This window comes from Panthera tigris, chromosome F3, assembly GCF_018350195.1.
Source record: "Panthera tigris isolate Pti1 chromosome F3, P.tigris_Pti1_mat1.1, whole genome shotgun sequence".
NCBI lineage: Eukaryota > Metazoa > Chordata > Mammalia > Carnivora > Felidae > Panthera > Panthera tigris.
The window spans coordinates 63,905,365-63,931,508 of NC_056678.1; the positions used below are offsets into that span (position 1 = coordinate 63,905,365).

At 44.2% G+C, this 26,144-nt stretch overlaps 1 protein-coding gene across 3 annotated transcripts in view; it reads right to left on the reverse strand.

The window, feature by feature from the left end:
- The window catches only part of SDHC (succinate dehydrogenase complex subunit C), a 35,698-nt gene that overhangs the window by 1,036 nt on the left and 8,518 nt on the right, over positions 1-26,144 (reverse strand). For all 3 annotated transcript variants that reach the window (XM_042975355.1, XM_042975353.1, NM_001290590.1), the window contains exons 4-5: positions 17,931-17,992; positions 2,874-3,037 (exon numbers count right to left, since the gene is read on the reverse strand). In XM_042975355.1, coding sequence (XP_042831289.1) covers positions 2,874-3,037; positions 17,931-17,992 — 226 coding nt within the window. The remainder of the gene's footprint in view (positions 1-2,873; positions 3,038-17,930; positions 17,993-26,144) is intronic.

The following is a 26,144-nucleotide window of genomic DNA, read 5'->3' on the forward strand; positions in this document are numbered from 1 at the left end:
TTTCTCAAAGCCCGTGCGACATGGCACCCACCACCCCCTTCTCCCGGGGACAGGAAAGGCATCCTCGGCCCCTACATACAGAAGCTTCCAGACTGAAGAGATGTAACTCTCCCTCGTGACACCACCACCAAATCAGTGTTTCCCCAAGTGTGTCCCTCCACAAACTAGTCCCTCAGAATGCTGAAAGTTACTGCACGAGAAAACTTCTATGGTCAAGTGAATTTGGTGGCCATTTAGCTGCAAGACTTCTGAAACAACTTATTGACGTACAGCGCGAAGCTCCACAACGGGGGCGCACTACACGTGATTCCTCAGTCACAGTTGCTCACGGGACCCCCGCTGAGAAGTCACATCTGTCAGAGAACCAGTACCCTAAGAAAATACTCTCGGATCTAGAACACCAGGTCTCAATTCTGTTTGTCAGTATATTTATAGCGAAAGTTCACGAAAGAATAAGCGATATTTACCATTAGTGTGTGTGTGCTACGTTCTGTATGCCGCATCCTACTAAATTCCTGTTTTGTTGTTTTTTTAAGAACCTCTATGCCCAATGTGGGGCTTGAACCCACGACCCTAAGACCAAGAGTCGCACTCTCCACCGACTGAGCCAGCCCGGCACCCCTAATTTCTGGTTTTGTGGGTAATAACCCACTAACCTGATTTTCTACCCATTGCAACAAAAACCAGGGGTTTAAAAACACTGATCTCGACTCTCTTGCACCCCAGGGACACTAACATACTGTACTCTGAGTCACTAAAAGATCCCCTAGGGCAAAAGCAGAATTTCTAGGTTCTATACTTTCCACACTTGGCTGCCCCCTGCACAGCACCAACGCCCACGCTCTGGGTTAAGCTAAGTCAGGAGCACTTCAGAGAAAAGTCAGGGAGAGCCCAGCGCAGGATCAGGGAGTAGGAGTCAGGCCTCTCTCTACCTGGATCAGATTAGGAGTCAAGCAGATTCCACATAGAGCTGTTCTGCCTACATAGGAACGGTGTTTTACCAAAAAAAAACAAAAAAAAAAAAGCAACCCAAAACAAAACAAAACAGAAAAAAGGAGCCCTACTGGCTGGTAGTGATGGAGGGACACTCCTCAGAACGCCAGAGACCCTGTCACTTCTCAGTCTCCTACATCAATGCCACTGACCACACCCCATCAGGTCTTCAGGGAAGGTAGCTATCAGGCTCAGAGAGGCTCAGAGGGCGAGAGCTAGCACTGTCCGTGCAGAGTAGACCAAATCCTGTCCCACACTCAGAGCCAGCACTCGCCACAAGAAAAAAAAATAAAAGCAGATTTAAGGGCTTAAGAAAAGCCTTTAGGCTCCCCACTTGTGTCAACAAAGAGATTACCATTACAGGCAGGAACCAGGGCAGAAAAACCTTGACTGCATTCTGAGATTTTGCAAGACCTCCTCCCCTAACCCCTCCTCTTACTGAGACCAAAGCAGATACAAGGCAAACCCCGCCTGAGCCAGGATGTGAACAGAGGAAGCTGATCGGCTGATTTTCATTAGAGAGATCTGTTCTGCGGGATAAGAAGTCATTAATGGAAATGCCCTCCTTCCCTATCCCCTCCCAGGGGGCAGTGAAGTCATTGTGAATCAAACTGAACACCACCCCAGGGAACAGTTGATAGATACACTTAATTAAATAGGTCATTCAGTCCCTCACTTTTCTGATTCCATTAAAGTGTCTTTTGGACCAGACTGAAATTTAGAAAGTGCTTGTCTCTAGACTCTGATGTGGAAGGTTTAAAGGTCACATTAAGGCAAAAGTATCCATCTGGCAGATGACTCAGGTTCAGAAGGAAGGAAGATGAGAAACAATGGAATCAAAATTGTCTTCCTGGGAAAGAAAGCAAGGCTGGGGTAGGGAGATCACAAAATCTTAAAACGCTGGAGGAGAGACTAATCTCTGGCCCGGGGCAGGCGTGATTAAGCTTTAATCCCTTTATAAAATAGAGGCGGAAACATTAGTTTTGAACTGACCCAAAGGTCACACAGGAGGCAACACCAGGACAGCTTTTCGGCCATCAACGAATTTTTAACCCCAATATTAAAATCTGGGATCCTAGCTACCCAGCTGCTGTCAAAGGTGGCCCCATTCTCTCTAACAGCTCAACAAAAAAACAAAAACAGTTCGGGCATCTGGGTGGCTCAGTCGGTTGGGCGGCCGACCTCAGCTCAGGTCATGATCCTGTGCTTTGTGGGTTTGAGCCCCGCGTCGGGCTCTGTGCGGACAGCTCGGAGCCTGGAGCCTGCTTCGGATTCTGTGTCTCCCTCTCTCTCTGCCCTCCCCCACTTACACACACACTCTATCTCTCTCAAAAATAAACACTAAAAAACAAAAACAAACAAACAAAACAAGCACTCCCCCCCTTATCTCCAGTTAAAAAAAAAACAACAACAGTCAACGCGATCCGATGTTAAGATAACAGAAGTTAACAGAAGTTAATATATTTGACTCCAGCAGTTTGTCACCTGGATTGACAGGAATCAGCAACCATCTAGCTCGTAACTGAAACCCCAGGCTCTAGAACAGAGGCTGACACACAGTAGGTACCGTGTACTAAGTACGCCTCCTAGGCCAGAGGGACGTCCTGGCTTCAGGGGTCTCTTGTAGTGACGCGCCTCACACAACGGACGAGTTCGCAGTGAGACCAAGCAAGGGTCTGGCTGGTCTACACCCAGTGCTCGGCGGGGCTGCCGAGCAGCGCACGGGATCCGGGGACCCGTCGAGCTTTCCCCAAGAGGCCCCCGGGCAAAGGTCAGCACAACTAACTTCAGGGGCAGCACCAAACCCAGGCAACAAAGGAGAGAACCCTACGTTCCCCTATATTCCCTTCACCCAGAAAGCGTGTAGACAATGAACTTACCAAGTGTCGGATCCCATTCCAGGTGTGATACATGAGAGGGAAGACAAGAGCGAACTTGGCTGTGTAGATCAGCGATGGCCCCAGACACAGGGACTTGACAAGTTCCAGATGAGACTCAAAGTTCCCAGGGACCAAGAGGGCCGACAAACCAAACAGAGAGACCCCTGAGGAGAAAACCAAATAAGCCCATTAGAGCTGCCCACCAGCTACGGCTAACATAACACATAAAACTGGTTCTACGACAGACCCTGGCACCCGTCGTACAATTCTCACCCATTTTGAAACGGGCAGGATTTAAACTAATGCTCGTGTCTGTGGTGAGTGGGAGGCTGCCTGGCACCTGACCCTAATCTCTGAAATCTGCCACACACGTTAGCACATTATTCCTCCTGTCAACATCCCTCTCTACAAGAGCGACACCTGCCAGTCCAGAAGTCACCTTCTGACTGTATCTAGATTATCATCTCAGGAAGAAAAAAATAAAAACAGGATATTCAGTCCTATGTCAAGACTGAGAAACATTTTTTAAGCCGTTCAAATCTCCACCACACACACACACACACACACACACACACACACACACAAAATGTAACTCAAAATGGATCAGAGAGCTAAATGGAAGAGCTAAAACAATAAAACTCTCAGGAGATCACGGGAGTAAATCTTTATGACCCTAGATTAGGCCTGGCTTCTTAATATGATGGCAAAACCATCGGTGACAAAAGGATAAATTGGGCTTTTTTTTTGCTGGGAACCATGTCACCAACAAAGTCAAAAGACAAATAAAAGGATAGCATAGGGAATAAAGTCAATGACACCGTAACAGCGACGCAGCGACGTGTAGTGACATGGTGGCTACACTTGCAGCGAGCACAGCGTAATGTACAGAGAAGCTAAGTCCGTGTGTTGTGCACCCGAAACACGCAACACTGCGTGTCAACTACACTCAAAAGAAAAAGTAGGAGAACACAGAAGCTGTTTGTAAATCGTCTGTCTGATAAGGGACCTGTATCCAGAATACATCAAAGACTCTTACGGCTCGATAATAAAAAGACACCCCAATTTAAAAACAGGCAAAGGAGGGGCACCCGGCTGGCTCAGTCAGAGGAGCGTAAGACTCTTCATCTCGGGGTCAGGAGTTCGAGCCCCACACTGCTAACAGAGATTACTAAAAAAGATAAACTTAAAAAAATAGGCAAAGGATCTAAATAGTAAAGATAAATAAATGGCTGATAAGTACGTGAAAAGATGCTCAACACCATTAGCCATTAGGGAAACGCAAACCAAACCCATAATGAGCAGCCCCTGGGTGGCTCAGTCAGTTAAGTGTCCGACTTTGGCTCAGGTCATGATCTCAGTTTGTGAGTTCAAGCCCCACACTGGGTTGTCTGTCAGCTCAGAGCCCACTTCAAATCCTCTGTCTCTGTCTGCCCCCCCCCCCAATAAATTTTTTAAAATCTTAAAAAAACATCACAGTGAGAAGCTACTTCACACCTACTAGGATGCTCCATCTAAATGTAAAATTACGTGCACCTTTATATAAAATATGCACATTTATATAAACATCAAAAGCGTCCAGTCTGTCTTTAGTAACATAAATATAAAAAGACAGATAATAACAAGTGTTGGCAAGCATGCAGACAAATTAGGATCTCAAACACTGCCGGTGGGAATGTGAAATGGTGTTACAGTCACTTTGGACAACAGTCCGGCGTTCCTCAAAATGATAACAGAATTAACACATGAACTAACAATTTCACTTCCAGGTATATACACAAAAGAAATGAAACAGAAGTCTACTCAAACACTTACACACAACAGCAGCATTACTCACGGTAGCCAAAAACTGGGAACAACCCAAATACCCATCAATCGGCGAATGAGTAAATTAAACACGGTCTAGCCGTATACTGACACGTGCTACAACACGGAGGAAATTTGGAAATGTTATCCTAAGTGAAAGACCTGTCACCGAGGACCCCGCATTGCAGAATCTGCTTATATGAAATGTTCCACACAGACAAGTCTACACAGACCGAGTAGGTAAGTGCTTGCCTTGGGCTAGACGATTGGGAGGGAAATGGGGAGCGATAAACGATATGGGGTTTCCCTTTGTAATGATTAAAACGTTCTAAATCTTCACTGAGGAGGGCACTTGCACTGGGTGTTGTATGTAGCGATGAATCACGGGAATCTGCCCCCAAAACCAAGAGCACACTGTATACACTGTATGTTAGCCCACTTGACAATAAATTATGTTAAAAAAAAATATGTTCTAAATCTTATCGTGGTGATTGTTACACAACTCTGGGAAGGTACTAAAAACTGAATTCTACACTTTAAGTGAATTGCATGGTGTACGAATTATGTCTCAATAAAGCGGTCATAAGAAACAATCTCTACTCCAATAGCTGCCACCTAGTTCCCACCCCTACACATTTCCACCAGTAACTGTGGCTCATTACAGAGTGATTCTGAACAGCACGGTGAAAGGCTATTAACTTTATTGTAACAAGCATCTAATTTTCCATCTCCACTCAAGGTAGAAGAGGGACCAGAACTGTGGCAACTGAACACCAGAAGGAATCTTGTGCAAGTCAGGCTATTGAGATGGCTATGCAAACTCTTTCCAAGAAGATCCGTTTTCCTTCGAGCGAGCAAACAAGAGAGAGGGGGCAGAGGGAGAGGGAGAATCTTAAGCAGGCTGCACGCTCAGCATGGAGCCCAGTGAGGGGTACGATCCCGCAACCCTGGGATCGTGACCTGAGCCAAAATCCAGAGTCGACACTTAACCAACTGAGCCACCCAAGCGGCCCTCCGAGAAGATCCTAAAGAACATGAAATATTTACAGCGGCAGGAGGTGGAAGACAGCGTGCAGGGAGCGTAACTTCTAGAAGGCCATTCTACTCCACTCTTGTCAAGTGTGGCAAACATGCACGCCTCCATTCCACAGACACTTACGAAAAGCATCCTTCGTACTAAATCTGTATGAAGCTTGCAGACAGAAAAATGAAGACCTGGTCTTTGCCCTTAGGAAGCTTAGTGTCCAGCTTTTTTTTTTTTTTTTTTTTTTTTTTTTTTTTTTTACTTAGGGACATCAATCCACAGGACCAAGTAAGGGGCTAAAGGGCACCAGCCCACAACCAAGGTATCTGTGTGCACAGGGCGCTAAGGAACGCAAAGGCAACAATCAAGATCCATCTGGTGGGAGGAGCAGAGCACCCTGAAAAGCTTTTTCGCGGAGGTGCATTTTAGCTAAGTTCAAAAAATCTTTTGTTTAAGTTTATTCATTTATTTTTCAGGGAGGCAGAGACAGTGTGAGCAGGGGAGGGGCAGAGAGAGACAGAGAGAGGGGGACGGAATCCCAAGCAAATGCTGCACTGTCAGCACAGAGCCTGCCACAGGGTTCAACTCACGAAACCTGAAGATCATGACCTGAGCTGAAACTGAGTCAGGTGCTTAACCGACTGAGCCACCCCGGCGCCCCTGAGCTGAGTTTTGAGAAAAGAGATAAGGGGACAGCAAAGTGGGGAGTGGCGGGATACATCCAAGAGGGCCTTACATGCCAAACTACAGAGTTTAAACTTGATCCTGCCGGTTGAGGATGACAGATTTCAGGGGCACCTGGGTGGCTCAGACAGTTGAGCGGCCGACTTCGGCTCAGGTCATGATCTCGCAGTCCGTGAGTTCGAGCCCCGCGTCAGGCTCTGTGCCGACAGCTCAGAGCCTGGACCCTGCTTTGTCTGTGTCTCCCTCTCTCTCTGCCCCTCCCCTGCTTACACTCAGTTCCTCTCTCTCTCTCTCTCTCAAAAATAAATAAAAACATTAAAAAAAAAAAAAAAGGATGAGATTTCATCCTGGTACCAATCAAACGCAGTTCACCTCAGCGCCAATCCGTACCAATTAATAATGACTGTCTCAAGTGTTACACTAAGACATGCAGACAGCCAACAGGCACATGAAGAGATGCACGCCAAGGGTCACCTGGGAAACGCAAATCAAAACCACAAGGACACATCACCTCACACCTCTCGGAATGGCTAGTATCAAAAAGAAAAGAAATACCAAACGTCAGCAAGGATGTGGAGAAAAGAGAACCCTTGCACACTGGTGAAGGGAATGTAAATCGGTGCAAACACTGTGGGAGACAGTATGGAGGTTCCGCAAAAAATGACAAACAGAAATGACATATGATCCAGTAATTCCACTACTGGGTATTTACCCAAAGGAAACAAAAATCTAATTCAGGGCCACCTGGCTGGCTCAATTGGAGGAGCATGTATCTCTTGACATCAGGGTAATGAGTTCAAGTCCCACATTGGGTGTAGAGATTACTAAAAAAACAAATACATGAACTTAGGGCCCCTGGGTGGCTCAGTTGGTCAAGCGTCCGACTCAGCTCAGGTCATGATCTCACGTTTCATGAGTTCAAGCCTCGCTGTGCTGACAGCTCAGAGCCTGGAGCCTGCTTCGGATTCTGTGTCTTCCTCTCTCTCTCTCTAAAGTATCAAAAAAATTTTTTTTTTAAATAAATGAACTTAAAAAAATTCACTAATTCAAAAAGATATATGTACCCCTATGTTTATGGCAACATTATTTACCGGTGGCCAAGATATGGAAGCAACCCAAGTGTTCACTGGTAGGTGAATGGACAAAGAAGATGTGGTGTATGCACCCAGTGGAATACTACTCGGGCATAAAAAAGAAGGAGACCTGGCTATCTGCTACAACACGGCTGGAGTGAGAGGGTATTATGCTAAGTGAAATAAGTTAGAAAAAGACAAATAGCGTATGATTTCACTCATACGTGGAATCTAGAAAACCAAACAGACTCTTAAATACACAGAAAAAATTGGTGGTTGCCAGAGAGGAGGTGGACGGGGGAAGAGGTTAAATAGGTAAGGGGGATTAAGAGGTACAAACTTCTGGGGCGCCTGGGTGGCTCGGTTAAGCGTCCGACTTCCGCCCGGGTCATGATCTCACATTCGTGAGTTCGAGCCCCGTGTCGGACTCTGTGCTGACAGCTCAGAGTCTGGAGCCTGCTTCAGATTCTGTGTCTTCTTCTCTCTCTGCTCCTACCCCGCTCATGCTCTCTCAAAAATAAACATTAAAAAAATTTTAAGAAAAAAAGAGGTACAAATTTCCAGTTATAAATCAAACAAATCACAGAAATGAAAAGTACAGCACAGGGGAGACAGTCAGTAATATTGTAATGACATTGTACGGGGACAGGTGGTGACTTCACTTATACTGAGCACTGAGAAATGTAGAGTTGTCAAATCAATATACTGTACACCTGAAACAACCAACCAGAAAAAGGTGTTGTAGTGAGAAGGACTGTGAGGCTGTATCACATACACAAACACTGATCTGCCCTGGGCTCAGAAGGAGGAGATGTTTACTTGAGCCAAAACCTGCCATTCTTTTTTTTTTTCTTTTTAATGTTTATTTATTTTTGAGAGAGAGAGCGAGACAGAGACAGAGCATGAGCAGGGTAGGAGCAGAGAGAGAGGGAGACACAGAATCTGAAGCAGGTTCCAGGCTCTGAGCTGTCAGCACACAGCCCAATGTGGGCTTGAACCCAGGAACCACAAGATCACGATCTGAGCTGAAGTTGGACACTTAGCCGACTGAGCCACCCAGGTGCCCCAAATCCTGCCATTCCTAATGGGACTGATAAATCCTCAAGAGTTTTAAACTGGACAGTGATATGGTCACATATGCCCTTTGAGAAGGTCAACCTGGCAGCCACAGGGGACAGAGGAGAGTAATCACAGGGGAGGCAGGAAGTCTGAACAGGAGGCTGTGGGTAATTCCGGGTCTTCGGTGGATGAAGGTGGTAGCCTAACTGAAGACAGTAACAGAGTGAAGAATGGACAACTAAAAAAGATATAAGGAGGTAAAATCTGGGGACATGGGGTAAATGAAGGAAGTCAAGGGTGGTGGTCTGCATGGGCGACCGATAATGCCCTTTACCCACGCAGGGAACGATGGAAACGCATTCAGGTTTGGTTTGTCAGAGGACTGACGTTGATACTCTGGGAAGGGAAAGACAGGTTCAATTCAGAGGACACCTAAGGTGGAGGTACGGGAGGAACGTCAAGGTTGCATACGCAGTAAGCAGCTGGACCAAGGTCTAAAGCTCTGGCCTGAAGACACAGATTCGAGCGTCATCCCAAGGTCAGTGATAAGTGGAGTCGGAAGTGTGGACGCGGCAACTGGGGGAGGGAAATCCACCTGGCGATGAGGTCCTCAAGAGCAAGGGCCATGGCTTACTCATTTCTGTAACCACAGCATTTCACACAGTGGTCGGCACAAACCAGGGTCTCTACGCGACTGGGTCGAGGAGTACAGGTGGCAAGCTGGGACTTGTGACTGGAGCCCAAAGTGGGGGACCATCAGCCCGAAGGGCTGAACCCTTAACCTGTGAGGTCTGCACTAATTCTGAGTGGTGAGTATCACTACTGAGCTGAACTGGAGGACACCCAGTTGGTGCACGGACAACTGAAAAATTTGTCGTTAATGGGAAAAATGTCAATTTGGTGTCAGAGTGCTGTGTGTAAAACAGTTCGGAGAAGAGCCCCCGTTTTTTGACGTCTATTTATCTTTGAGAGAGCGAGCAAGCGTGCATGGGTGTGTGCGTACAGGCGAGGGGCAGAGAGAACGGGGGGAGAGGGGATCCAAAGCGGGTTCTGTACTGACAGCAGAGAGCCAGACGTGGGGCTCAAACTCCCAAACCGCAAGATCGTGACCTGAGCTGGAGTCGGACGCTTAACTGACTGAGCCACCCAGGAGCCCCAGAAAAAAAAAGCCCTTTTTAAAAGAACAGAAAGGCAGCCAGCCAACACGGTCTCTCCTCTAATTATACATAGATTGGAATTTGTGTGATGATCCCCAGATCTCCCTGACCTCCCAGAAACATCACTTAATTTTTTTTTTCTGATTACAAAAATACATTGCAAAGAACTACAACATTATAGAAGAGTATGGTTTACAAAGGTTCCCCATAATCCCACTACTCAGAGATCACCATTTTGTGTATATCCAGAGACACTGTGTCATTTCATGTCATTTTCATATCAGAAAAACACCACCTACTGCAAATACCATTATTGCTACAGCCATCGTTCACTGAAAACTTACATAATTATTTAATCCTCCGAACCACCTGAAAAATTAGTACCATCTTCACTTAGCAGTGAATGAAATGAGGTTCAGAAACATGAAGAAGCGTATCCAAGTTTACTTAGCATCAAGTGAACGGGCTGGGATTTGAACGCAAAACTCAGATCCTTTCCGCTAACACCACACTTTTTTCTTAAGCACTTATAAACTCCTGACTCGTAATTGTTTTTTTAGACTTGCTGGTGTTTCCATTGTTTAAAAAATACTGATCTTGAAAAAATTGGCTCGGGGTTATGGAGGAGAATGGTGTTGAGAACAACTGATTTATTTTGAGACATTCGTTTGCTTTTGAATTGATTAAGCTGACAAAATTCTATGACATTCATAGAAGCAAAGGCTGAAGACGTTGCTGTTCACATCCCAGGATTTCCATTAGTTTTGACTCTGGAAGGTTATCCCAGAGTAGGTGGTGTTATTCTAAGATGAGGCAGCCTGACCAGTCTGGTCTTCTGGGAGGGGAGTGTTGCTATGAGCGGCCATTCCTGCGACTCAGCAGTTAGACTGCTGTCACATGGGGTGCACAGATCAGAGCGGAGTCTGTCTGGATGTCCTAGGCATACGTGTGCCTATCGAAGTTTCAGATGAAGGTTTGCACTGGAATTCCAAGAACAGTGGAGGGGTCCTGTGACCTTCTAACTTTCTATCTATCCAGACCAAATCTATCCAAAGATCCTTGAATCGTCTTGGGCCATATCTTCTCAAATCTTCTCAAACTCTCTCAGTTCATGGTACCTCAGTGTTTTCAGTAATTTTTTTTAAGGGTACCCCTAAGCCAAAAGAGATACCTAACGGTTCTGTTTCTTAACTAATTAGACCCAAACAACTCAAGTATTTATGTCCTGACAATTCAGCAGCCATCTGGAAAAACAAAAAACAAAAAAACTATTCACATAATGGCAAGAGGAATTTTCTTTTTAATTTCAGTTGTCAACAACCACAATGACTTACTAATGGGATGTATACGCTGTTGGATACTGCACAACTTCTCCAACCCCGGCTATCAGACTGGCCGTCACCGTCATCATTTCCAGGTCCACAGATTCTCACACAGGCCAGGCTGAAGGATCAGCCTTTCAGTGAGAGACTGCTTGCGTACACGGGCAAACCTCTGCTCAGGCAGTCGGCTTCCTTTCTGGAAAAGCCAAAGGCCTTACGTACAGACCTATAGGTAATCAGTGGAACTCTGAAGTGGCTGCTTTTCTCTTCTGGGCTTGGCATGAGAGGGAAGGGACATCGGTCACCGATTCTCAAATGTGGCGTGTTATGGACACAGCAGGAATCCTGGCCACTGAGGCGGCGTGGAGAAAGCAGCAGCACAACCTGTGCGGTAAGACAAAGGAGTCCAGTTCTTACTGTCACTACCGGCCACTTACTCCTCACTTCCCTTTCTGCTTGTATTCATGCCAGTTAGGATGGTGAGAATTAAATTAAATACTAGACGTGAATTTCCTAACACAGGCCTGGTGGCGATTATTATTTCTGTGAGTGCTGGGGATACTTCCGCACCGTTCAGAAAATGTCTCATCATCTGTAGCTGAAGAGCTTGTTCTCGGCCTTTCCTACTCACAAGTGCTACGGTTCTGTCCTCGCATTACCAGGATGAAATGGCCTGGCAAAATCGATGGTCTCCAGAAGAGCAAATGCTTCTCCGAAGGGTTTTACTTTTTCTCAGTGCAGGAACACTCCTGCCGCCGCCCCCTCCAGAGGCTGCAGGGAGGCCGACAGGCACAACAGGACACGATGGATGAGATTAGTGTGCGAGCACTTCGGATACAAGAACAATCAGGTGCTGTCACCGGGGCTGGGTGAACCATCACGTGGACGGCTCCGGCAAGGCTCTTGCACGGGTTTCCGTTCTCATCTGCAGGGACATCTGCAGGGGCGTGCTGGGAAGAAGGGTCTGAAAGGGCTTCGGATGGCTTCTGGAAGCGGCCACAGGACTTGCTGCCAACCTGAGGGGCTCTGTATGTAGCGCTTTACTGCAGTGCAGCAGGCCAGAGCTGGTCCCCACAGCCCAGGGAAAGCACCACTTAATTTGTCTGACTGATTAGATGGGACAACTTCAGTGGCTTTGTTTTCCTAATTTACATTGTTAGCTGTTAGAGGAGCCCCCCCTCGGGCACTGAGGTCATTGGAGGAGAGGCTATCACCAGCTTCCTGGTATACTAGGCATCAGAGGGGAATTTGGGAAATCGCATATTTGGTTTCCTCTCATATATTTTTTTCACTTGTAATGAGGAAAGCTTTGGCCAAAGTCACTTTTGACTGAATTAACTGATTGATATTCCTTGTTCAAAGATGTGCTATGGTAAGAAATATATATTTGGTCTCTCCCCCTAGTTCCTGGCACACCAGTCCTGACACCTTTGGAACTTCTAGAGTGGGAAGAGTGTCTTGGGATGACCGGTGGCTGGGGGCCCCTAAACAGCTTCAGGACGGGGGCTAGTTGCCAGAAAGACCCAGGCAGGGATGGAGGGTTGGAACTTCCATCCCCACCCCCCACATCTCTGCAAAGGAGTGGCTGGCGCTTGAGCTAATCACCAATGGCCAATAACGTGATCAATCCTGCCTAGGTGAGAAACCTCCATAAAACCCCCTGAACGACAGGTTTTGAGCTGCTTTCAAGTTGTTGAACACATCAGGTGCAGAAAGGGTGGTGTTAGAAAAACCCACAGGCCGACCATGGTGACGCTTAGGGCAAAGCAGCAAACCTAACTTGATACCTAAGCTAACTGCAGTTTCAACTTCCCAGCAGTGTAACCAGTCAACGTGGAATTTCCTGGTCAATCTGAGCAAATTTACCGATAGGAAATTTACTGATAGATACCTTCCATGCCCCTCAGGAGGGCAACCTTGCCTAAACAATGCATTCCTTGCTAATAAATTCCTTTCCTTCCTTTCCTTTTTTTTTTTTTTTTTGAAGATTTTATTTCGGGGGCGTCTGGGTGGCTCAGTCGGTTAAGCATCTGACTCTTGATCTCAGCTCAGGTCACGATCTCACTGTTCCTGAGTTCAAGCCCCACATCCGGCTCTGTGCTGACAGTGCGGAGCCTGCTTGGGATTCTCTATCGCACTATCTCTCTGTCCCTCCCCTGCTCGCTCTCTCTCTCTTTTCTCTCTCTAAATAAATAAATAAACTTAAAAACATGTTAAGATTTTATTTTTAACTAATCACTATACCCAATGTGGGGCTCAAACTCACAACGCCAAGATTGAAAGTCACATGATCCACCCACTCAACCAGCCAGGAGCCCCTCTTTTTTTTTTTTTTTAATGCCTTCTCTCTACCTTTAAAAACCTTTCTTTTGTTTAGCTCAGCAGAGCATCTCCTTGCTAAAAGGGATGCTGCCCAATTCATGAATCAATTCATAAAGCCAATCAGATCCTCATTTTTACTCAGCTGAACTTTGGTGTTACTTTAAATATACCAGAGAGGGCATGGGAGCTCCACGCACACTGACAGCCCCCCAGTCCACCCCTATATGTTGTCCTACATTCCTCTTCCGTTTGGCTCTTCTGAGGGGCATCCTTCATTTAAAAAAATCACTAAATGTAAGTAAAGTGTTTTCAGGAGTTCTGATGAGCCGTTCTAGCAAATTATCAAGGGAGGGGTCACGAAGACTCTGATTTACAGCCAGAACCTTCTATCTAGTGTTTAATTCCCACAATCCTAACTAGGCATTAATACAAGCAGGAAAGGAAGTGAGCCTATATAGCACCTGGTTAGTGACACATCGGGAACCGAACACAGATCTGTCCTACTCCCAAAGTTTACTCTTGTTACTTTGTCTCCACTGCCTCGGTGACTAGGATTCCTAACACATTCGAGAATCAATGACTAATGTCCCATCTCATGACAAGCCCAGAAGAAAAAAGCAGTCATTTTCAAGTTCCATTAGTTACTTTAGAAATCTGTAAGGCCTTTGGCTTTTCTAGAAAAGAAACGGACTGCCTGAGCAGAAGGCTTGTGTATGCATTCAGGCAATCTCTCACTGAAGGTCTCTGACCTGACCCGTATTTCCTAACAACCCCAGACCTTCAGGACCATTCCCACACCCCTCTGAGGTCACTGTAAACTTCATTTGCAGTCGCAATTCCTCTGAATACCTGCTATTTTGCACCCGCCCGGGCTTCTGCTAAACTCATGGGGTTTCCGGTGGTGTTGCCGCATCCTGACTGCCTCCCCCAGCCTCACTCTTGCTGCAGCTTCCGCTACCTGCCACTCTCAAGGGACTGACCTGATCGCATCAAGACTGTTATACCATCCGTCACTACAAAAAGCCATGAGTGTTTTACTACCTACAGCATCTAAGCAATGGAAGAGTATTACTGGCCATCTCTTCCCATATTTTAAAGGATTGTTTACGAAGTCCCTTTGCAATAAATTCTATTTTAAAGTCAAACTAGCGTCATCACACTTTTCGGTTCAACATGCTTTTCACAATTTACATATTGGCTGCAAAATCTCTACAGTGGATTTGTCCCAGCCAGCCTGTCCTATTACTGGAATGAGAACAGGAACTTTTCTTTCTTTCTTTCTTTCTTTCTTTCTTTCTTTCTTTCTTTCTTTCTTTCTTTCTTTCTTTTTTTTTTTTAATGTAAAGCTCTATGCTCAATGCGGGGCTTGAACTCACAACCCCAAGATCAAGAGTCAAGTGCTCTACTGACCGAGCCAGCCAGGCACCCCGAAAACAGGAAACTTTTATGACTTCCAAAGATCTACAGGATCAAGTTCCAACTTGTCCACACGGCAGTCAAGGTCCTTCACTGTCTAGCACATTTTCCAGCCTTACCTTCTGCCACTTCTCCCGTAAACACTACTCTCAAACAACCAGACCCAGTCATCACCATCCAGTGACTCTGGACGCTTCGCAACCCCTAGGCCATAAGGTAGTTTCTCTGTGGGAATGTCCTCCTCTACCACCTCTTAATGAACTCTCCTCCTCATCCTTCTCTCAAGCTCTCCAACTCCTTCACAGATGGTCTCTCCTCAGGGACCCCATATTTCTATTAAAAAGTTATTGCAGAGCATTATATATATTTATTAATCTTACTCCTTAGACTCCTCTGCCCTTGAGGGTAGGGGCCATTACTATCACTATTTAATGTCTAATGCAAGCAGGAGATGAACTAGAAGGCAGGAAAAATGAACATTTCTGAAATGACCACTATGAGCAAAATGACTTAGATGGTTGTATTCATTTAGTAAACAGAGATCTACTAAGCACCTACTGCGTGTCTGCCAGGGGGTATGGAGGGTAAAGAAGGTACATGCAGTCCCCACTCTCTGTAGAGTTAGCAGTCTAATAAAAGAGACAGATTTATAAAAAGTAAGCAAACAAAAGAATTACAAATATGTAATAAAAGCTCTGAAAGAGGCCACCAGTGCAATAAGAACTATGAAGGAACAGTGCTGGAAACAGAAAATTAACAAAAGAACTAGAACTGGAAACTCCTTAATTACAGATGGTGGTAGGCAAAGTACTTTTTTTTTTTTTTTTTTTTAGGGGGGGAGAGAGAGAGGGAGGGAGGGAGGGAGGGAGGGAGGGTGGAAGGGAGGGAGAGGGAGAGAGAGAGAAAATAAATGAAATAAATGAATCCCAAACAGCCTCCACACTCAACACGGAGCCCGATGTGGGGCTTGATCCCATGACCCTGGGATCATGACCTGATGATTCTGGTCAATGCAATCATGCAATGATTCTGGGGTGAGAAAGGCTTTTGCTCATTCAAAGGAATTCAAAGACCAGTGTGGCCAGAGCACAGGAAGCAAGGGGAGGCAAGGCCAGACGAGGCAGGGCACTTTATGCCACGGTGGAGATTTGAATTTTAATCTAAGCGCAAAGGCAAATGCAGTGATAGGGTGACTCTAAGTGTGACACGATTCAATTTATTTTCATAAGGTTTTGTTTCTCCTGCTGTTAAGTGAAGAACAGACTGGAGGAGAGCCACAAGAATGCAAAGATCACAGATGCTGGGACTGACTTCATTTCAGGCCAAATTCACCATCTGGTCCAATGCACTTCATCTTCTAAGAGACCGCTGCCATTAAATTTATCATATTTCTCATTCCTGTTTTTGTAAGTCAACATCCAGAGTGGTTTCTTGAAATCCCATCAATTCTAGGAGAGGCATTAATAAGATGCTCATTTTAACAAGGAATAAAACTGAGGTTTAGAGAGCTGACCGGGTTGCCTACGTCACCCACCTATTGAAAGTAGGTTCCCTTCCAGTTTTGAATGGACCTTCAGCATTTGAGGGAAACAGGAGAACTACTACCATATACACAACAGCCACTACGTTCCATCCTGGAATCAGGGGAGAACGTTAGGGATAAACTGGATACGTGCTGATGAATACAAGGTCTTTCAAGGGGGTAAAGATAGGAAAGAAGTAAGTTACTGCTAAGTACGGTTGTGAAAAAAATATGTATCACCGTTAGCTATGTTTGGCAAACGAATATTTTTTAATTAGTATGGTCTATGAAAGAGTCAACATCCTTTGTCTCATTCAGTGGTGATAAATACACTGAGATGAAAAGGGAAACTAAAGCCTGATAAACTGCTCTTGTTCTTTCAATGATTTTTAGGATTAAATTTGCTCATCAACACCACCAAACTAAGCATAAAGAATCAATCTAGCAATTATAAGATTCAAAGTAGGCAGAAAGAAAGTAACTGTGAATTTACAGCTAGCATAACCTAATCTTGAAGTCTGTTATATTATTTTCAGTCCAAGTGGGTTAAAAACCGGAAACTATACACAGATTCCAAGACAATAGCAATCATCCTTCTACCTGGATTCCATCATCCCTTTACCAACCAAAGGAATGATAAGTAGGGATGATAATATCCGATCTTAGGTAGGAGTTCCTATCCCTACTTGATTACCAACAAAACAAATCTGACTTTGAACGGCAAAGACATGGCATTAGCTAATTTCTGCCAATGTCTTAGCAGCAGCTGCCTAAATACAGGGTCCCTACACTTGAGCCAGCAGTCCCGCTGATGAGCACTTCTGTAAAAACACAGTCTACAGGAGTCCAGGGGGGCGGTCCCTGAAGAACATCACAGAAAACAAAAATATGTCCATATTTCCTGTACCAGCCAGGGAAAAATTTAAAATACAGCTGATCCTCTTGTAAAGTATCTCTCTATTGTAGAAAGATGCATCAGATCCCAAAACCTGATTAAAATCTGCATCCTTCCTGCCTATAATAAACCTGACTACCTGAAATGGATGCACTAAGACCAGCATACAATTCATACCACGTAAGTAAATAAATAGACATTCTGGGCCGTAAACCAAGATTTTGCGAGACTGGAGAAGGACTTGGTTTTTTGGGCCTAATCAATTCTAGGTGATACAGAATGGGTGCTAAAGCTGAGTTTCTGGAAGAATAAGGTTGATGACTAATCTCGGACGGTGTTTGGTCAATGTGTAGTCGGCCCACACATCTCTATGACATTTCTACCTCTGTTCTCTGTAATTTCAATAAATATACAATAGTGTGCTAGGGATAGGAGCGCCTAGGTGGCTCAGTCGGTGAAGTGTCCGACTCTTGATTTCAGCTGAGGTCTTGATCTCAGGGTCGTGAGTTCAAGCCCCATATTGGGCTCCTCGCTGGGTGTGAAGCTTACTAAAAACCAAACAAACAAAACACCTGGCTAAGGAAAGAACATAAGCTTACTGGGAACTCATGATGAATTGTTAAAGGAACAAATGAACAATAAGCTTAAATGGACTCGTCATTTTCTCTAAATCAAGTTGCTGATTTGCACAGGAGGGGGTGCTAAGAGACACAGAAACAGCAAAGTTCTTCAAAGTGCGTGTGTCGGTGTGCACGTATGTGTAAATACACGTGTCCATACCTGCGCTCAAGGCCATACCAGTACCACGGTGGCAAATGGACATCGCCATGGGAAGCGACCAACTGCAAAGAAATACACAAAGGCAATTAAAAAAAGGAAAATATGACACAATAGAGAGTTCATTTAAAAAAAATTTTTTTTTTAATGTTTATTTATTTTTGAGAGAGAGAGAAAGAGAGAAAGAGAGAGACAGAGCTCAAGAGGGGAAGGGCCAGAGACAGAGGGAGACACAGAATCTGAAACAGGCTCCAGGCTCTGAACTATCAGCACAGAGCCCCACGCGGGGCTCGAACTCACGAACTGCAAGATCATGACCCGAGCCGAAGTCGGACGCTCAACCGAGTGAGCCACCCAGGGACCCCGATACACAGTCCATTTTGGCGAAGAGAAGATAAACTACTTGGATATAGGCACTATTTACATATAAAAACGAAAACAGCTTTTGCATTCTTGTTTCCACTTTCTAGTGTGAATACATGAAAACTGATTTATTTCAGAAGAAGCATCCCTCCCTTTCACCAGAAGGAAACTCCTCCTTTCCTAAGAAGGAACAATATGGGTGGGTCAAAGACGCCAATTAAAGTTGCATCAAGTTAGAAAATAATCACTAGACTACAACCACCTGGGTCTTCCCTTGTTCTAGTCATAAGATTGGAGGAAAGGGAAAACCAAGTGAGTTTTGTTTATCTAGTTTCACAGAACACACAGTCACCCCTGAACTCGTACTGTATGCCCGTAAATATTCCAACTGAGCATACCATTTACTCCCTGATAAATTACCTATCCCAAATTTTTAAATCCAATTTTTCTGGATTTAGTGTATGTTTCCTAATCCACGGTAGTTTTGAAATACTTTGTCATCAAACCCCTTTCTAAATCACGCTCTGAATCATTAATCTGCCAAAGCGTTTCCACAGAAGGACAACTAACACTGCTATATTCTGGACCTGGTTCTCATGCTCGAGAGAATTGGTTAGTGAAATGGAAAGAACAGAAGTCTTTGGATAAAGTGAATGTTCACCCTAGAAAGTCAGCTTAGATAGGAAATGCTGAGCCTACTCAGACCATATTTTCAACACTCTAGAGGGAAGGTACCCAAGCAAGTTGAAAAAAATCTCAAAAAGAAATTCTAACTATGTAATGAAAATGGTCACAGTAAGAAAGGAATAACGTCCAAAGAAACCAAAAAAACTGGCTAGACACCACTCTGCTTAACTCAGACTTAACAGGATAAATATAAAAGGCGGAAGAAGAGCCACATAACAAAGGACAAGCAGAGAACAATGACATAATTTGGTTAGATAAATCAGGAGACTAAAACCCAGAATGAGCTGAGGCTTGCAAAAATGTCAAGGACAACAAAAAGGGGCTTTTAAAATTGTATTCAGGGAAAGAAAGCCTCCTAACCGGGATGGACAATTTTATGTTAATAGATGACAGAGTACAAAGCAGATTGCTCAACTATTTTATTTGTCAAAGAGCATGATTATCAGACTGAAAAAGACAGAACAAATATTGATTTGAGAGAACTGAAAAAAACAGAGGTGGGGAAATTGTAAGACACTGCTTAGCATTCCGAATGCACTTAGGGCCCATGGCCAGTGAATGAAATCCCATGACTGAAAGAGCTACCCGATAAAACATGAGCACTGCTCTGGTATTTAGACATACTGGAGTGGAAAATGGGAGTGATAGGAGAAACTGCTGAAGTCAAATGTTACCCTAATTTTCAAAAATGGTTAAAACCATAGCCTGGGTTAGCTTAGTGCTGAGTAGGTAAAGGAGATTTTATTTCCCAAACAACCACAGTCCTAGTTCCAGTTTCACGTGACCTTCCAGAATCTTGTCACTCCTTATAACTCCTTGTAACTCAGGCAAGCAAGTGTTTAGCCCTTTGAACCTTCACGACTGACTCCCTCAAGAAACAGAATGTAGCAGAATGGACATTGCGTGACTTCCAGAACACACTCTCTCCTGCTAAGAGGAAGCCCAAATAGCCTATGCAGAGAGATCAGGGAGAAAGACTCAGGTGGAGAGAAAATGATGGTGCCTTTAGAAGCCAAAATCAACCCAAGACATAGGAGTAAATGGATCTTCAGATTAATTCAGCCCCGGCCTTTGTGTTTTCTAGCTGAGGCCTAAATATCACAAAGACAAATCATTTCCACGATTTCCTGTTCACACATTAAGTAAGAGTCTAGTATAGAAAATCAAGATTGTTTTAATTCATTTACAGAAAAGATAATCACTAAGAGCCACTAAAATTTTCCCTTAGGAAAATTTTTTTTCAGGACATGAGATCCCTTTGAACACAGATGATATCTTATTCATCTCTGTATTTCCAACTCCTAAAAGAGTATCAAGCACACTGAACAATCAACAAATACTTGATTTGAAATGTATTCATTTTATTTCCTTTTTGGACTGTTAATAGAACGCTAATCAAGGAAAAGCTAGAGACCTAGGATATATGAGTTTCAGCATGTGACTTAACAATCGTGCTGCAAATAATACCATCGACAAAGTAAACGACATTTCTCCAAGGAAGATATACAAATGGCCAGTTAGTATACGAAAAGATGCTCAAAGTCACTCATCATTGGGGAGACACAAATCAAAATCACAACGAGATACCTATTGTTAAAAACAATAAAGAATGAGCGTTGGTGAGGATGTAGAAAAATTGGAACCCTCGGGCAGTGTTGGTGGGAACATAAACCAGCGCAGCTCCTGTAGGAAACAGTATGGCGGGTTCCGCAAGAAATTAAATCATTACCATATGTCCTGGCGGTTCAATTTCTGGATATAGGCCTACAAGAACTGACAGCAGGGATTCAAAGAGGTATCTGTACACCGATGCTCATTGCAGCATTATTCCCAATAGCCAAAAGGTAGAAGCCACACAAATGTCCGTGGACAGATGAATGGATAAGCAAAATGCAATGTATACATACACCAAAGCATCTGTTCAGACTTAGAAAGGAACGGAATTCGGACACATTCTACAATATGGATGAACCTAGAAGACATTGTGCCAAGTGAAAGAAGCCAAGCACAAGAGGACAAACATTGTATGATTCCATTTCACAAGGCACCCAGAGTAGTCTAATTTACAGAGACAGAAACTCAGTGGTTAGGGGTTGGTGCTGGCGGCAGAGAATGGGAATTATTGCTTAATGAGTATGGAGTTTCAATTTAGGAATATAAAAGGATTCTGGAGATGGATAGTGGTGATGGTTTGTACAACAATGGTGAAGACATTTAATGCCACTGAACTGTATATTTAAAAATAGTCAAAATGACAAGTTTTGTGTATTATGCATATTTTACCACAGTAAAAAAAAATGTTAAAAAATAAGACAACCCAATTAAACAAATGAGCGTAGGATTTGAATATTCCTTTCTCCAGAGAAGACATACAAATGGCCAATAAGCACATGAAAATCAATAAATGGATGTTGGAGAAAAAGTGTGCTTGGATTTATTTCACATGACTCAAGGTAAAACCAGAGCCACTGGATAGAAGATATAAGTTGTAGCAACTTCTGCAGTGCGTGGGTGGCTCAGCCATCAGACTTTGGCTGGGATCATGATCTCATGGTTTGTGGGTTTGAGCCCTGCGTCGGGCTCTCTGCTGTCAGTGCCCTGTCTCCCTCTCTCTCTGCCCCTCCACTGCTCACTCTCTCCCTCTCAAAAATAAACATAAAAAATTTAAAAATATAATAATAAGTTGCAGCAACTTCAATAAAAGAAGGGTCTTTCTGATAAACAAAGAAATGCCCAAACTGGAAAAGGGCGGTAGGGAGTTCCTTGTATGCTAGAGGGGTATAAGCCCAGGCAGAGACAACCATGTGAAAATAACGCAGAAGAGATTCACTCATCAGGTACAACCGTGACTTTTAAACTTCTTTTCTGTTTTTTTTTGGTGAGCAGCACCTTTCTTAAAATGCAAAAACCCAATACAGTGAAACCTTGGATTGCGAGTAACTTATTCTGCGAGTGTTCCGCAAGACGAGTAAACATTTCCAGTAAATTTTAACTTCATAAACGAGCGATGTCTTGCAATACGAGTAGTATGTGACGTGGAACATCACATGATCCCAAATGAGACAACGGTTCCTCTCTCTCTCTCTCTGAAGGATTGTGAGTGATAGTCTCCCATGCTCAGATGCTCAGTCTCAGGCCATGGTGTTTGGCAGAAATCGGTAATTTTTTTCAGATTGTTGGAAGGTGCCCACACTGGCACCACTGTATTTTTTGTCACTTCAAAGCACCTATGGGCAGTCCTTTGCTTTTCCATCCAAGAGTAAGCTTAGGAATGCTTTGCTTCATTCTAGGTCAGGCTGCCTGCCGATATAGACCTTTTCCTCTGCTGCCTTATTGCCAGTTACATTAAATACAGAACATGACAAGAGTTTATTAATACTGTACTGTAGGGGCGCCCAGGTGGCTCAGTCGGTTGAGTGTCCGACTTCGGCTCAGGTCATGATCTCACAGTTCGTGAGTTCAAGCCCCACACCTGAGCTGTCTGTGCTGACAGCTCAGAGCCTGGAACCTGCTTCAGATTGTGTGTCTCCCTCTCTTTCTGCCCCATCCCCACTCATGCTGTCTCTGTCTTAAAAATAAATAAAACATTAAAAGAAAAATTAAAAAAAAAATACTGTACTGTAGCCAAAATCCATTGGTGATAGTGAAAGACGTCCTACACAATAACCCACCTCTCTCTTGTCTCCCTCCCACCAGCCATGAAGGTTTGGAAAGGAAAGTGCAGGTTAATTTTTCTTTATACTTTGTATTTTCTTTATTATTTGGTATTATGTTACAGTATTATAATCATTTCTTTATGAATATTTTTGGGCAGGGGCGCCTGGGTGGCTCAGTCGGTTGGGCGGCCGACTTCACGGTCCGTGAGTTCGAGCCCCGTGTCAGGCTCTGTGCTGACAGCTCAGAGCCTGGAGCCTGTTTCAGATTCTGTGTCTCCCTCTCTCTGACCCTCCCCCGTTCATGCTCTGTCTCTGTCTCAAAAATAAATAAACGTTAAAAAAAAAAAATTGAGTATTTTTGGGCTGTAGAACAAATCATCTGAGCTTCCATTATTTCTTATTGAGAAATTCGCTTTGATATACAAGTGTTTTGGATTACAAGCATGTGTCTGGAACAAATCATGCTTGTAAACCAAGGTTTTACTGTATATAAAACAGATCAAAGTGAAGTTGCTTTGGTTACCCAGGGCCGGGGCCCACAGTGCAATCTGCATGTTGGCCAGCCACACACAACTACCCACAGAAGCTTAGTGGAATATCCAAAGTCCCAAGGAACATTCTTAAAACAGTGAGGTTGGGGCTCCTGGCTGGCTCAGTCAGTAGAGTGGGAGACCCTTGATCCTGGGGCTGTGAGTTCGAGCCCCACATTGGGTGTATAGATTCCTTAAAAAATAAAATCTTAGGGGTGCCTGGGTGGCTCAGTCGGTTGGGCATCCGACTTCGGCTCACGGTCCATGAGTTCGAGCCCTGCATCGGGCTCTGGGCTGACAGCTCAGAGCCTGGAGCCTGTTTCGGATTCTGTGTCTCCCTCTCTCTCTGACCCTCCCCTGCTCATGCTCTGTCTCTGTCTCAAAAATAAATAAATGTTAAAAAAAATTTTTTTTTAAATAAAAAAATAAATAAAATCTTAAAAAACAAAAACAAAAAACACCAATGAGGTTGATGAGGAAATTAAATGTTATGGCCCCTTTCATCTCTAAGTTTCAACCCTAAGTTTTAAAAAGTTTTCTAACATCCTTTTCAGTGGCTCTTGTTCTCCTGATAACTTAAGCCCTGTATACGCTTTTGCTTTGATAAATTGATGCAATTTAGTGAAATAAATAATACTTCATAAAGTGCTACCTTGACCATTTACTCCCTCCCATGCCTCCTCCAAAAAACTCTAAAGAAGTTAGTAATAGAAAATATGATTTCATAAAACATAAATCAGACATCTTTCCTGGACATATCACCTTGGAAACAGCCCCATGCTCTCTGATGCTTTTTTCCCCCCACAAGTATGTCTAGAAGGTAGTGAGAGACTCACGCCACCAGCTTACTAACATTCGTTACGTGACCCAAGCAAAAAGGCCAGGGCTTTAAATACGGATTCAGAGTAATTTGAGAAGTTCTTCATCATTATCATTTTTCCCCAAATATTTTCTCTCTTAAAAAAAAAGTTCCACCAAGTTGCAAGGCTTAAGATCACCTATTAGTCTCCTTCTGTTTTAGAATGCCCAATTTCTGCAATCAGAATTATTTCTGGAATCTGGCTTGGAAAAAATCTGAAGGGTTGTGGTATTTGCGGAGGTGGTAAAGAAACGGCCAGCCTCCCTGGCAGGAACCCAAGTAGAGAGGGTAGCGGGGCTCCAGCTGCTTTGCTGCATGAACTGGAAAGGAGCAGACCTAGAAGGGTTTTTCTTTGAAGACACCAGCTTACCAGTTATCGATGCGACTTCCGAGGACAACGGATGAACAGCTACAGATGCATCTGTGTTTATGTATACACTCACACCTACACGGACACCTGCATTTGCATCCACACATATCCTAGCTCTGTCTACTGAAAAGGCCCTACAAGCAATGACATCCTGGTAGCAATGAGCACATCTAGCACCCAGATCTTGATTTCGCAGGAGCCTTCTTGAAGCACTCCCACCGGCTAAGTGTGGGACAATCTGAACATCAAAATAAAGGAGAGTAACAGTGTAACCCTTTAGGCAGAATAGGCACTGGGAAATAAGAACTATGTATCTACACTGTCTCTCTTCCTGGTTCTTGACACAGAGCTCCTAAAACCCTTATCAACTCCTTAGAGATAGGAGGGCTAGGAACATCTTTTGTTCTAATATTTGGTCTTCGACCCTGATTCCTGACACACAGTTCCTAAATCCCTTGGAATTTCCTGGGCGGTAAGAGCATCCTTTGCTCTAATGAGGTGACTCTGGGTGGGGGCTGGTTACCAGAAAGACCAAGCCACGGTTAGAAATGTGGAACTTTCAGGTCCACTCCCTCTTTTTCCAGGGAGGGAAGAGGGGCTAGGGATTGAGTTAATAATTGATCATGCCTACGTGATGAAGCCTCCGCAAAAATCCCAAAAGTAAATGGTTCAGCGTCTCCAGGTTGGTAAACACAACCACATGTCTCTCGAAGGTGGTGTACCTCAACTCCATGGGGACAGAAGCTCCTGTGCTCAGAACTTTTCTGGACGTAGAGGTGCGTCAAAGGGTACCTCATGGTTGATCTGTATCATGTGTAGTACCCTTTATGACGAACTAGTAAATGTTAAGTAAATGTTTCCAGGTTCTGAGAGCAATTCTAGCAAATGATTGAACCTAAGGAGGGGGTAGAGAGAACTCTTGATTTATAGCTGGTCAGTCAAAAGTACAGGACTTGCCAACAGGCATCTGAAGTGGGGGACAGCCTGTGGGACTGAGCCCCTAACCTGTAGGCTCTGCACTAACTCCAGACAGTAAGCGTCACGACTGAATTCCTGGATACCCAACTGGTATCCGCAGAGATGGAAAACTGGTTGGTGTGGGAAAAACCTCCACACATTCGATGTCAGAAGTACCAAGAGCAGAGAGGAAACGAGGTTGTTTTTCCTTTAGTTGGTGTCATCACAGTAGAAAAGAGTTTTTCCTTTTAGGATTCCTTGGGTCTGCACCGATAAAGTATGCTTCATCCTATTAATTTATTTATTACAAATAAATCTAGAAGGGATGATGGAATTAGAAAAATTACAATCTGGCAACCGTCACAGTAATAACTCATTGTAATAACTAATAAATGATGATAAGTACCATCAACATGGTGGTAAAAGTCTCCCCACAAAATAATGATCAATTATAAGCACACTATCTTTATTCATTAACTTTACAGAGAAACCGAAGCAGACACATTTATTTATTAATGTTTATTTATTTTTGTGAGAGAGCGAGCACGCACGCACTCTCAAGTGGAGGAGGGCAGAGAGAAAGAGAGGGAGACACAGAATCCGAAGCAGACTCCAGGGTCCGAGTTGTCCACACAGAGCCCAACGTGGGGCTCGAACTCACAAGCCGTGAGATCGTGACCTGAGCTGAAGTTGGACGCTCAACCAACTGAACCACCCAGGTGCCCCTGGTGATATAACTTTTATCATTAGTTAAAATGTGTCTGCTTAGGGCACCTGGCTGGTTCAGTTGGTTGA